Source organism: Miniopterus schreibersii (genome assembly GCF_964146895.1).
Source record: "Miniopterus schreibersii genome assembly, chromosome: 1".
NCBI classification, from domain to species: Eukaryota; Metazoa; Chordata; class Mammalia; order Chiroptera; family Miniopteridae; genus Miniopterus; species Miniopterus schreibersii.
In genome coordinates, this window is record NC_138101.1 from 168,833,991 (window position 1) to 168,847,131 (window position 13,141).

The 13,141-nt window shown below is 35.2% G+C and overlaps 1 protein-coding gene across 7 annotated transcripts in view; it reads left to right on the forward strand.

Moving 5' to 3' along the window:
• The window catches only part of KTN1 (kinectin 1), a 96,255-nt gene that overhangs the window by 26,424 nt on the left and 56,690 nt on the right, over positions 1 to 13,141 (forward strand). For all 7 annotated transcript variants that reach the window (XM_081150882.1, XM_081150879.1, XM_081150880.1 and 4 more), the window contains exons 5-8: positions 1,076 to 1,206; positions 6,521 to 6,637; positions 8,916 to 9,056; positions 12,621 to 12,727. In XM_081150882.1, coding sequence (XP_081007008.1) covers positions 1,076 to 1,206; positions 6,521 to 6,637; positions 8,916 to 9,056; positions 12,621 to 12,727 — 496 coding nt within the window. The remainder of the gene's footprint in view (positions 1 to 1,075; positions 1,207 to 6,520; positions 6,638 to 8,915; positions 9,057 to 12,620; positions 12,728 to 13,141) is intronic.

Below are 13,141 nucleotides of genomic sequence, written 5' to 3' on the forward strand. Positions count from 1 at the left end.
AGAAACAGTGAATTGCAAAAACTAATAGAATACTGTAGTAAAGGATTTATTGGTAGTTTTGTAGTCAAGCCTTCTCAGTTTTGTCGAGCTGAACACTGACAAGGTCTCACAGCTATTTTGGTGTCTGGTGATCTTTTCCCTTCTATGATTTGTCTTCTGCAAGATTTCTATGCTCATTCACAATTGCCTTTTTTAAATCATTATTATTATTATTATTATTATTTTAAATTTATCTTTATTGTTGAAAGTATTACAGTTGTTCCCCTTCCCCCCTGCCCTTCCCCCCCCAGGCCTTCATCTCATTATTGTATGTGTCCGTGGGTTATGTGTATATGTATATAAGTTCTTTGGTTAATCTCTTAATAGACTAATTTTTTTAGAGCAGTTTTAGGTTCATAGCAAACTTGAGTGGAAAAATACAGAGAGTTCTCACATACCCATTATTCCCACACAAGTACACAATGCCTTTTTAAACTTATAATGTAGCTGAAATATTAAAAGCCCTGGGCTTTTTTGGGTCTAATGGGTGGCAAATGCTTTTAGGAAGAGTAAGTTGATGCCTAATGTGAGAGCACTCGAAGAATTGCGGTGGGTGAGTCAGATGTCTGATGCGTGGATTTTTAAAAATATCGTCATTGCTTTTATGTATTTGATCTTTGAAAAATCAGATTTCCTTTTTAATATCTTTGAGCTTATTTTCTCATCTGTAAAATTTGGTTTATATGTCACAAGTATTAAGGTTAAGTGAGAATATTTGTGAACATATCTAGTATAGATACTATCACATACTAGAGACTTGAATGATTTTTTGTTTTTAAAGTGAGGGCATATTGGCACTTTAGTATTGGACATTTTGAGCAAATTTTCAGTTACTGTAATTATTTCATATTACATTAAAGATAATAAACACTTTTCTCTCTCTTAACTGGAGTATTTATTTTTGTTTGACCTGCAGTGTAAGTCTGTTTTGTCTTGGTTATTGATTTTCTGGGTTAAGAATTCTTGATGCTTACTTTGTTCAAGTTATTGTGTCTTTTAAATGCCAAGTTTGTTATGTTTTGTTTTTGATTTTTAGAAAATGCTGAAATGAAATTTAAAGATTTTCTTCTGTCCTTGAAAACTATGATATTTTCTGAAGATGAAGCCCTTTGTGTTGTAGACATGCTAAAGGAGAAGTCTGGTGTGATACAGGATGCTTTAAAGAAGGTAAGCATATTTTTGGTTATGGGCATATATGGAAGCAGTGATTAAAAGTTCACCAAGCAAGACTTCTGCTAGAGCAGTAAATTATCATCGGCTTCCATTGTTCATACCCCAAAGCTTATGGTCACATTTAAAAGTTCTAGAATGCCCTTAGAAGTTATTTCATATACCTATACTAATCAATACACTTAACTAGTTTAGTCAGGTGTCTGAGTCATTTGATGTTTTGACAAAAGCAGATTGCTCATAAGTAAGATGATTTATCTTGCTTTAGTCTTTTGGCTCTTGCCTAAGTTGTACCTCACTATTCTCTAATTGGAAGTATTGAGAGCAAGATTCGGTGATTTCTGGACAGTGTATATGGAATATTTTTGTGACTGAAGGTGGCACCATTCAAAGAACCTGGGAATCTGTTGTTGTTTTCTGTGTTTGTGTATAATATTACCCCTGTAAAATAAATGATTTGGATAGTAGAATCATTCCTATAACTAAAATTTGTAAAAACACAAAAACAAAATCTGCGGAGTTAATATTTAATTTCTCATGGGTCTTGCTCACTATATTTTGTGTACTATGTCATACTGAGAAAGGTGACAAGTTTTCAAGTGTTACTTGTGTAACATAAGATGACATGCTGTCTGGTAGTCATTATTAGTTGGTGGCTTTAATTGTTCTTCTAAACCCCCCCCCCCAGCAACCTTCCGCCCCCTCCCTGCTGCATCCAGGCCATTACCTGATTACCTTCAGTAGTCTCCTAGGTGATGTTTCTGCTTTCCCTGTTAGCCTTCTAATCTCTAATATATTTTTTCCATACAACTGCAAGGTGACCTTTAAGAGGTCAATCAGGTTAAATTATTGCTTAAAAAACTCTTTGGTGCCTTTCTCTTTGCACTTAGAATATAATCCAAATTCCTTAGCAGGTCTTTGCCTAGCTCTCTGTATAACCTTATTTCATGGCATTTCCCCCATCCTCTCACCACTTTTTACCCATTCTGGGTCTTTTCCGGTTCCTCAAGAGCATACCAAGCCTTTTCTTCTCTTTGGACTGTCCCAGCATCCCACTTCCCCAACCCCCCAATTTCTCCTCTGGGCTAATTCCTCTTCCAAGTCTCCACTTAAATATTCTTTTCTCATGTAAAGGTAATTGGAATTTCCAGTCTGAATAGTTCTCCCTGCTCCTGTTTCTCATAACTATCTGGACTTTTTGTCATAACATTTATCTTAGCATTATAGGTCTGTTCTTATTTTAAGTATCTATTGACAACGTGTTTTATAAATCTATGGCATTTTACAATGTAGTATGCTTGTTGGCTGTCTTCATGTGGTACCAGCAGTGGCCTAGAGAAACAAGATGTCTGAGGGTAATCAGAGTAAGTGTGATAAGTCTGTGCGACTTTGGACACAAAATCAGATTATTCTGTTGCAAAGAATACTCTTGACATTCTTAATTGAAGAATTTGTCATTTGATGTACTTTAATTGGGTAAGTATATAAAAAAATAGTCATTTAGACAATAAAAATGAACTCTAGTAAGTAGGTGGGAAATCAGACTCCCTTTGATAGGTATTTTAGGCATGCCAAGGAGTATATGGGGACTGCTAAAGATAGCGTTTTGCAGTAAAGTATTTTGAAAACTACATTTTCCCCCTGTCCTTGGAATGTTGAGTTTGAGACTAAAATCTTCTTGGTCTGGGTTTCTCATGGAGTGGTTCTATTGTGATCGGAAGGGACTCAGTGCCTATAGGTCCACTGTATCTGGGAAAGACTAGGTACGTTTAATCCCTCCCTTTTTCTGTCAGAGAAACTGAGTCTTGGTCAGACCTTTTAATAGATTTCAAGGTTCCAGATGTAAATGAATCCCTAATCTAAGAAAGACCACTTGAAAGAAAGGGGGAAGATAAGTACAGAAGCACCTAGGCATAGGATATAGATAGAGAAGTTAGAGGACTGACTAATTACATATGGTAGCTAAAGAAGAGTCTAGAATGAATGCTTGTTTTGCTTTGAGTAACTGGATAGATTATGGTGACAATAGTATTTGTGAACACTTGCAGAGGAAGAGAGAGTAGATATGAAAAATTTTAGGAAGTTGTTTTAGGTATCCTTTGGATCATTTAAATGGATATAATCATTTCACAATTGAATACATGTGTATTTCTCTGGAGTTAAAAAGAGATTGCCATGGGAGTGATTTAGGCAAGTAATCTACTGTCACCAATCATATGGTGGATGTATATTAGACCAGAGAGGACACAAAGAGTGATAAAAGAAAGTTAAAGAATGAACCCTGAGAAACATTAACATTTAAAGGTCAAGGAAAGCTGCTACAAGGCAGAAGGAGAAATACCAGGAGACTGGAATCACAGATGCTTAGGGAGGGTTGAAAGTTCAGGGGTTTGGGGAGGAAAGTCAACAGTGACATGCTTTAGGGAGATCAAGGAGGATAAAGATGGAAAAATTAGATTTGATATCCTTATTGGAAACAGTTTCTTTGGAGTACTAGAGTATAATTGATGAATGAGAGATGACAGTAATAAGCTTAGTTGGGAAGGGGGAAATAGAGTAAACGCTAGAGGGTTGCATAGTAAGAGAGAAGGTGTTATGTTGTGTATGTGGGCGCACATGACTTGTGTTTAAGTTGCAAGGTACTTGTGCTTTATATTTAGAGTGGAGGTTAAAATCCTGGGCTCTGGAGTCACATTTCCTGCACTCAAGTCTGGGCTCTGCCACATTAAGCTTTGTGGCCTTAGATAAGTTACTTAACCTTAGTGCCTCAGTTTTCCCATCTCTGAAATGGGAATGATAATGAGATTTTGAGAATTAAATGAGATAATATGTAGTAGGCACTTAGAGTTCCTAGCATACAGTAATTGCTCAAAAAATGTTAATTGTTAATGTACCATAAGAAAATTTTAAAGATTTATTTGATCATTTTCGTTGATAGATTATTAATTTGTTAGTGTTGGCCTTTAAATACACTTGCCTCAATTATGTTATTTTTCAGCTTTAAATAATTAACTGTTTTGGCACCATGCTATATAATAAAAGGAAGTCTGCTTAAGTTTTTTTTTTCCTACCTTCTCCTTTTTTAGCTTTTGTTAATTATAGCATTTGTTTTTCAGATACTTTTAATATTTAATGTTTGTTTTGTGACTATAATTTTCATGTTTGTTTTAGTCTTAATTCTACAGTTTAATGGTGGGTTCAAAGCTTGATACCAGTTCTTTTGCCATAGCTTCTGTATTCATCTCTTGGTTGGCTGAAGTTGTTTTTCCTGGAATTTCTTCAAGAAGGGCTCATGGAAACTATATTTCCCAAATTCTGGCAAGTTAAATGCTTCTTTGTCATCTTTATACTTGAATGAAAATTTGGTGGGGTATAATGTTTCTGGATGTCACTTTCTTTCCTTGAGAAATGTTCGTATTTCCTTTACTATTCTCTACATTCATATTGCTGGATAGATGTCTCAGACCAGCCTGAATTTTGCACCATTTTCCTGTATTTCTATCAAACTACACTCAGAATAAAAACATCCTTTGGTCAATCAACCAAGTGTTTATTATTTATTAGACCTTTCCAGTGTCCACCCTACTGTACAAACATCTAGGGATTCAGCTCCTTTGAAGTCTAGCAGTAATTTTACTATAACATATCTGGACATTTTTCAACAATGAGATTCAGTCCCTTAAGTAATTGAAACAATGGGTATCAATTAAGCATATGTTGGATCTTCTTTGTCTGCATCTTTATCTTTCAAATTTAGTCCTAAAAAAATAAACCTTTTGGTTTATTTCTGCTGCTTTTGATTTACTTCACCCTGTACTCTATGTCTCTTACTGTATTTTTAGCAGTGTGTCTTTTTCTGTTTGTTGCTTCTATTTGGATGATATTTCTGAGATGGTGTTACTTTTACTTCTGCTTTGAGTTTTGCCATCTCATATTTTATCTCATTCATATTTTATCTCATTTATGTCTTTCTCTGAGCTCTTTCTTTGAGCTCTGTTCTTTGCTCTTGTTTTCCCAGAAATGACCATTGTAGTAGATTTTTAAAAATCATGGTGAGCCCGGCCGGGCGTGGCTCAGCGGTTGAGCGTTGACCTAGGATCTAGGCGATCGGGGTTCGATTCCCGGTCAGGGCACATGCCTGATTTGTGGGCTCGATCAATGACTCTCTCATCATTGGTGTTTCTATCTCTCTCCCTCTCCTTTCCTCTATCTGAAATCAATAAAGATATGTTAAAAAAAGTAAAAATTAAAAAAAAATAAAAATCATGGTGATATTTTTTAATTGCAATTTTTGTCTACTCTTTGACAATCTTTTTCTGGTGATTTTTCTTCACTTGCCATTTGTTTTTTTCTATTATTTTCCTTTCTTTTTTTCTTGTATCTTGTATAGACCCTGTTTTATTTCTTTTTGATCAATACTCCTCTACCATTGAGGGGTGTTCGAACACTCTTGGATCATCTCTGTGCCTGGAGATTGATAATGAAAGACCAAGGCTAACTGGTGAGAGCTCTGACTCCTAACCACTAGACCACCAGGGAGTGGCAACCAAGGCTAACTGGTGTTCTCATTTGGCTGTGTGTGTAATTGAGTTCTTTTAGCCTTTCCTTCTTCCCAGATAAAAGTTTCACTATAAAGAATTTCACTAGAGAATCTCCCTTGACTCTACCTCACTGTAGCTGCTCTCTCTGAGTAAAGTTTATCTGTATGATTTCTTCTTCATTTTTTATTTATTCTGCTTCTTGAGACCTTCCAAGAAAATTCCTATTTCCTATCTTTGCCTTGTTCCTGATGTCAAGTGGGGGTTGTTGGTTTTACTTTTCAGGATATGCCTGTTAACTTCAGAGAACTAAGCACCCATGGCACCTCTGTAGTTTTGGGTATATTCTGACAGGGTTGTTGAACATTTGTGTTTGATTTCCACTACTTTTGGCAGTCTTTCCTGACATAGTGCTTTGACATTACAGATGACTTTCATTTTGGTTCATTTTGCATTTTGGTTTCATACTGTTGTTTTGATATTTTAGGAGGATAAGGGGGAGATGACTATCTTGACTCAGGGTTTAAAAGTGGAAGAACTATAATTCTTTGTAAAATCTGTTTTTTGATTAATATGTATCCTGTTATATGCATCGGAATATATAATGTACAATGACTTTTCTGAATGATGTTTTACTGACAGTCACTCTCCTTTATATGTCTTAGTGAACTCTGCATTGGTCTAAGAATACTTGAAAGTAGATACTTGGTTTTCATAATTTTCATTAGCCTGTATTAACTATTACTAATACTGTGTTGATTTCTCAATTGCAGTCAAGTAAAGGAGAATTGACTGTACTTGTACATCAGCTTCAAGAAAAAGACAAATTACTTGCTGCTGTGAAGGAAGATGCTGCTGCTATGAAGGATCGGTGTAAGCAGTTAACACAGGTGAAGACATTCTTGCATTTAAAGGATATACTTTTTTTTTTTTTTTAAAGCAAAGGCTATTTTTATTTTTTATTTCTTTTATTTTAGAGGAAGGGAGAGTGAGAGAGAGAGAGAGAGAGAGAAACATCAGTGATCAATGTGAGAAACATCAATCAGTTGCCTCTTGCACAGAGAGGTTTCTTCAGGTGACCAGATTCAAACCTGTAACCCGGGTATGTGCCCTGACTGGAAATTGAACCCACCACGTTTTAGTGTATGGGATCACGTCTCAACCAACTGAGCCACACCAGCCAGGGCTAAAAGATATACTTTTTGAATCAGAAGCAATGAAGGATTTTAGAAATTGTCCACAATTCCTGAGTTAATTATTTGTGTAAAAAAGTGATACCCAGTAAAAGTCATTTTCTTTTAGAGTTTGTGTGGGGTCTTACTCTTTTGTGTTATTTATAGCCTTTAGTTGAATTATGAATTTAAAATAACAGTACTTATACAAATTTCAGAATAACAGAAGCATTTGGAACATTGTTCAGTTGGCTCTGACATAGAATTATTCTCTATAGAAGCACAAAACTCAGTTTGATTTTGTTTAAATCCAGTTTATAGGGTAAATTAAAATTATTACATAGGTAATTTATGAAGGGTTTTGTGATAAATATGTATGACTTTTAATCATTGAAGTTCTTCAAGCCCTGGAAATTTTACTGAGAGATAAAGAAAGACCTTTACAAAATCATGTAAAAATCGTGTCAAACGATACAAACTTCCAGATGTAAGGTACAGCGTGGTGACTATAGTTAATAATACTGTATTTTGTGTTTGAAAGATTCTGGGAAAGTAAATCTTAAAAGTTCTCATCACAAGAAAAAAAATTTCTAACTGTGTGGTATTGATGTTAACTAGACTTATTGTGGTGATTATTTTTCAATAGATATAAGTAACGAATCACTGTGTTGTATACCTGAAACTAATATAATGTTCTATGTCAATTAAATCTCAAAAAAACTTGTGTAGACTGAACATAATTGAAAATTTATAGAAAATGTAGTCTCATTCCTCCTGAAATACTGTTTCTCCTTTTAGGAATTAAATACAGTAGAATAAATGAGGTTTATTTCTGCATCATTCACGTAGCTACTTCATCACATTATGAGATTGACCTCACTTGAATATAAAATTCTTTATATTAATTTGAAGTAAATAAACATAAGTCATTGGGAAACTTTGTCAGATTAAGATTAATCAAAGTTGTTACTAAAATAAACATTTCCTTAAGACTAGAAATTTAAGTATAGTTTTATGTTATATTTTTGTGACTGTATTTAAAAATTTTTTAAAGGTAACTACTTTTTGGTAATTCAGTGAGCTGTACACTTAAGATGTATATACTTTTTCCTAAGTGCAGTACATAACAATTTCCTAATGTAAATGAATTAACTCTTAATGGGCAACCGTAAATTACATAAAAATCTTAAATTTTGTTCAGTTTCTTATAGCAGAGGCATGGGCTGATTATACCTGCAGATAACTTTAAAGTTGCTTGGCTTTCTTTTACTTTGATAATTAATATTTGTTCTAGAAGTTAATAATATTTGCAACACAAAATGAAGTCACCCTTTTAAGATTTGACTTGGGAAGATTATAAACCTTTGCTTTCTGATTTTTACTTTTCCCTTATTCCAGACTTCCATTCTATGCTATTTTCTTCAGGCTTTTTTTTTTTTTTTAACCCTAAAAGAGAGCTAGTACCTACAAATTACAGAGAATGAACTGGTTTGCTTTTTAAAATTTTTTTTAAAAACTTACTCATTGATTTGAGAGAGAGTAAAGGAGAGAGAAATATTTGTTGTTTTACCCATTTATACATTCATTGGTTCTCCTTGTGTGTGCCCTGACCGGGGATTGAACCCACAACCTTGGTGTATCAGGACGATGCTCTGACCAGCTGAGCTACCTGGCCAAGGCAACTGTTTGACTTTTAAAATGTTCTTATTCAGAAGGTAGGATTTATTCCAGGTTCAACTCTTAGACCAAAAAGTGCATTTAAAATAAGAGTAAACGGAACAGCAGTGTTTATGAAGGGAATTGGTGTAAAGAGAAGATGCAGAAGACAATATATTTTTTTAAACCTTTTACCTTGCTTTTTAAGTACTTATTTCAGAATTCATGATTATTTTCTGACATCATTTTTGCTGATCTTAAAAATGTTTTCTTATTATAGCCTTTTGTATTTTTTAAATAATATGTTCTTCATAATTTTTTTTTCTGGTTTATCTCCTAGGAAATGATGACAGAGAAAGAAAGAAGTAATGTGGTCATAGCAAGGATGAAAGATCGGATTGGAACATTAGAAAAGGAACATAATGTATTTCAAAATAAAATGCATGTCAGTTATCAGGAGACTCAACAGATGCAGATGAAGGTATGTCTTCATTCTTTGAAAACAAAATGAAATATTTGCATTCGTTTAATTAGCAAACTTTTAAGTGCCTAAATATGTGCAAGGCCCTGTGCTGGGCCATGGTAAAATGGCTAGTTAAACTGGCTGCCTCTTTAGGTGAACAACTTTTCTAGGTGGGGATGAGGTGGGGGGCTGGAAGCTGACAAGTAAATACTCCATTACAATAGCAGTGTAAGCTTTGGGTGCTTTCCAACAATGGAGATAGGGGGTGGGGAAGAGAGGGAACGATAAGGAAGACTTGTTAGAAATGATATGCAGACTATGCTAATTCTTTTGAAACAATTAGGCATGGTCAGGTAAGAGTGAAGGAATGGGCACTGGGTATAAGAGGTTTTTATTTGGAGTGATTCCTTAGTCACATCCCTAGAGATGATGGTTCATTGGGTCTATTTTGGGGCCTACGATTGAGCTTTTTAATTAGTGTACTCAAAGTGTTTCTGATACAGATTGTCTAGAGAGAACAATTTGTAAAAATGTAAGACTTATGGTATTTGGGAGTCAGGGCTGGAATGTAAGAGAAGATCTAGAGAAGTAAATAGAGGTCCTGTCTTAAAGGGCCTTTGTATAACTGAAGACTGGGGAGCCAGTGAAATTTAAGCAGCCCAGCAGTGTGGTTATATTAGTATTTTAAATTATTACTCTGGCAGCATTGTGGAGGATGGAACAGATGACAGACCCTTTGGAAAACTTTTGCAGGAATCCAAAAGAACAAAGGCCTTAAATCAGATGTTGACAATGAGATGATGAGTTTGAGTGACTCAGAAAGAATTAGTAGATGGAGTTTGGTTGGAGAGTGGAGGAGAGAAGAAGAAATGATAACTCCTACAGTTTTGGTTCTGTCTCATGTTTTTACTTTCACTTGTCTTCTAGCATTTAAGAAGGTTCAGTTCTTATTGTCTGTCTTTTCTCTGTATCATCCATTTTCATTATTCCAGTTAGATCTGGCTCACTGATTTTTGTTTGTTTTCTTTCTTTTGAGATTTAAATACCATCTTTATTACTAATAAATAGGCTTTTGGAGAACATGGTTGGGGTCTGCTTGTCAAGTGGACTTATGATACTCCCCCAATTGAACTTTCTGAACCAGTAATGTTTTGAAATTATTTCCATTGCTGGATGATACTTCAGTTTGGAAGCTCTTATCGTCATGTCAAATTTAACATATGTCTAAAATCATACTCTTGCTTTTGATCAGGTTATTTTTACTTTCCAATATTTTGAGGCATTATTATTATTACTCTTCAACCCTTTGACTTTTTCTCTCCCTTGCCAAGTCTATAATTTATTCTGAAATCTTAAAGATACTTTATTTCTTGTTACTCTTGTATTTAATTCTTAGACATTACCTTGGTTTGTTATTTCATACTGTTGCCTGTGCAAATGGGGTCCTTTCACAGAGTCACAAGAAAAGCATTTCAGGAGACCCATGCATGGGAGGATGAGATGTAGTGGTAAGGTTTGTTGGGATAGAAGTAGAAGGCTGCCCCAGATTCCTGGTGTCTCATCTCTATCCGTCCCCCTGTGGAAAAAATTCACCCTTTTGTCTTCATCAAACCCAGGAAAATAGCCAATGTCCAGAAATTCTCTGCCATTGGTTTAGTCCAAGTCAGAATTTAGTCCAGCTAGCACAGTCTCTATTCACGGTTGCGCTGTCTCGCGCTGTGTTGATTTACCTAGCTCCCGCTTGGAGCCTGCATTTGGGAGTCTGTGTCGGCAGGTTGCCTACAGGTGGCTGCTAGGCCTGCATGGCTGCTGTGGAGAGAGAATGCACGAGCACATGAATGATTGCATGTTATGGGATGTGAGAGATTGCCTTTAAGCTTGGATTATATTATCTCGCATTTGGGAAGGACCAGGTGCTCTTTCAAACTAACCATTTTCCCAGTCCTTCCCTGGTTGGTGCTGGATCCTCCCCCTAACAGATCCATTTTTCAGTTCTTGCAGGGTTCTGTGTCCCTTATCCAATCTGATCCTTTTCCCAGGTTAGGCAGCTCCTTCCCTTTATGGTCTCCATCTTGGTTCCTGTGCATGCCTGAAAGTGGAAGGACCTTCCATTGCACCATCTTGGCTTCTACTGGGCATGTGCCCAACATAGGAATTTCTTTTTTCTTGTTTTATTCCTTCCCCCCTTAGTCTGGGAGAGTGGACTGGTTGTACCCTGGGGAGATTAGAAAGCCTGTCCTTTCTCCCCACCCGGGGCAAGGAGGGTGTGTTAATCTCTTTGGCGGGCAAAGCTGCGATCCCCTGGGGAGCCTGTGAATGCTGCAACTTCCTAGTGAAGCAGGTTTATTGTCTGACTTAGCTCCCTGGTAGATTAGGCTTCTCAGTGTCTGACTCCTTTCGCTCCTTTTATTAATAACTAGTTACCTACACTAATGGTACTAACATATAGCACCTTCTTAATAGGTCTCTCATTTCCATGCTAACATATGATTTGTACCAGATTTGTGTTTGTAAAATACTATTTTGATCACATTGCTAGTTTGCTGAAAAATTTTAAATTATTCTTCAAAGTTCAGATGTTTTTCATGGAATTACACTAATGGTATGAAAGAAGTGAATGACTGTTGTCAGATTTTTCCCCCATCCACTGCTGCCTCTGTGCTTTCATTTGGTCCAATCCTTCATCTTCCCAGCCCCCAACCTTTTGAAATTTTGTTTTCCATAAATCAGATTATGGAAGAACTGATTTTTCCAGCCTCAAGTGATATTTTCTTCTTAATTTCTACTTACTGTTCATTTGAAAATTAGCTAGGTACTTGTAGCATCATTTTATTGAGGGTGAAAGGTGTTGAAGTGATTCATCTTTTTTTTTTACTTGACTGCTTTAGAGGCCATGATATTTAGATTCCATATGATGATAAGTTCTTTGAAAAGTAGAAACATACACTTTAATTTCTCTTAATTGAATAGGTTTATGAAAAATTATTAAGATTATTTCACATGTTAAAGTAAGTTATAATCCTTATGGAGGAGATAGAAGATTCATTGTTGTCTTTTGATTCTATAATTCTGAAGTAAAAAATTAGAGGCCAGAATATTTTAGCAAGTAGATTTTTGTGTAATGAATTTGCCATCTATTTGGTTATGACTCAGTTTGTAATTTAATATAAATGTATTGAACATATTTTCAACTTTAAAACTTGATTACTAAAATCTTTTAAAAATATTGTGTACATAAACTTGACAGGATCAAGAGAGCCTTAATTCTATATAAGTCTATTGGGTAGGAAAAAGGTACTGAATCATTTTTAGTTCTGAAACAGCATCTCTGCATTTATTTTGCATTTCAGATATGATAACAGCTAGCATCTACTTGCATTCTTGAATTTCTGTGACAGCTGGTATTTGCTTTGCATTCATCACTATCAAAATGTAATTCATCTTTTAAATTTGTTTATATTTAAGGATGGTGCAAACTTCATTCTTGATGCTTCTTACATTCTCATCATAATAAAGTGTCTTTTAAAAGTTACCTTTGGCAGTCATTGTTTTCTAAGTCTTATGTTTGTAAAATAATTTTAGTTCCAGCAAGTTCGTGAGCAGATGGAAGCAGAGATAGCTCACTTGAAGCAGGAAAATGGCATACTGAGAGATGCTGTCAGCAACACTACAAACCAACTAGAAAACAAGTATGTTTCCAAATGCTTTTTTAAAAATTGAATGGCAGAGTATTTTCATTGAATGGCAGAGTATTTTCTTGAATCATCAAAATTATATTTGGTTGTGATAGGTTAGACTTTTGATTTTTACATTTGTTTATAAAATCAGTTAATTTTCAAAAACAATTCTCTTGTTGTGTGAAGAACTTCTTCAGCTAAGCTACAAGACAAATACTGTGCCACCAGTGGAATAGTCTAAAAATTTATGAGACTGAATTTATAAGTTTTAAACCATGTATCCCCTTTATCAGTAGTTCTCAAATTTCATTATTCTGAAGAGCATTCGGCATGTTAGTTAAAGAAGCATAGTCTTGAGTCCTATCCCTAAAAGTTTATGATTCAGTGGTTCCGAGGTGGAGTCCAGGAATGTACATATTAAGACAC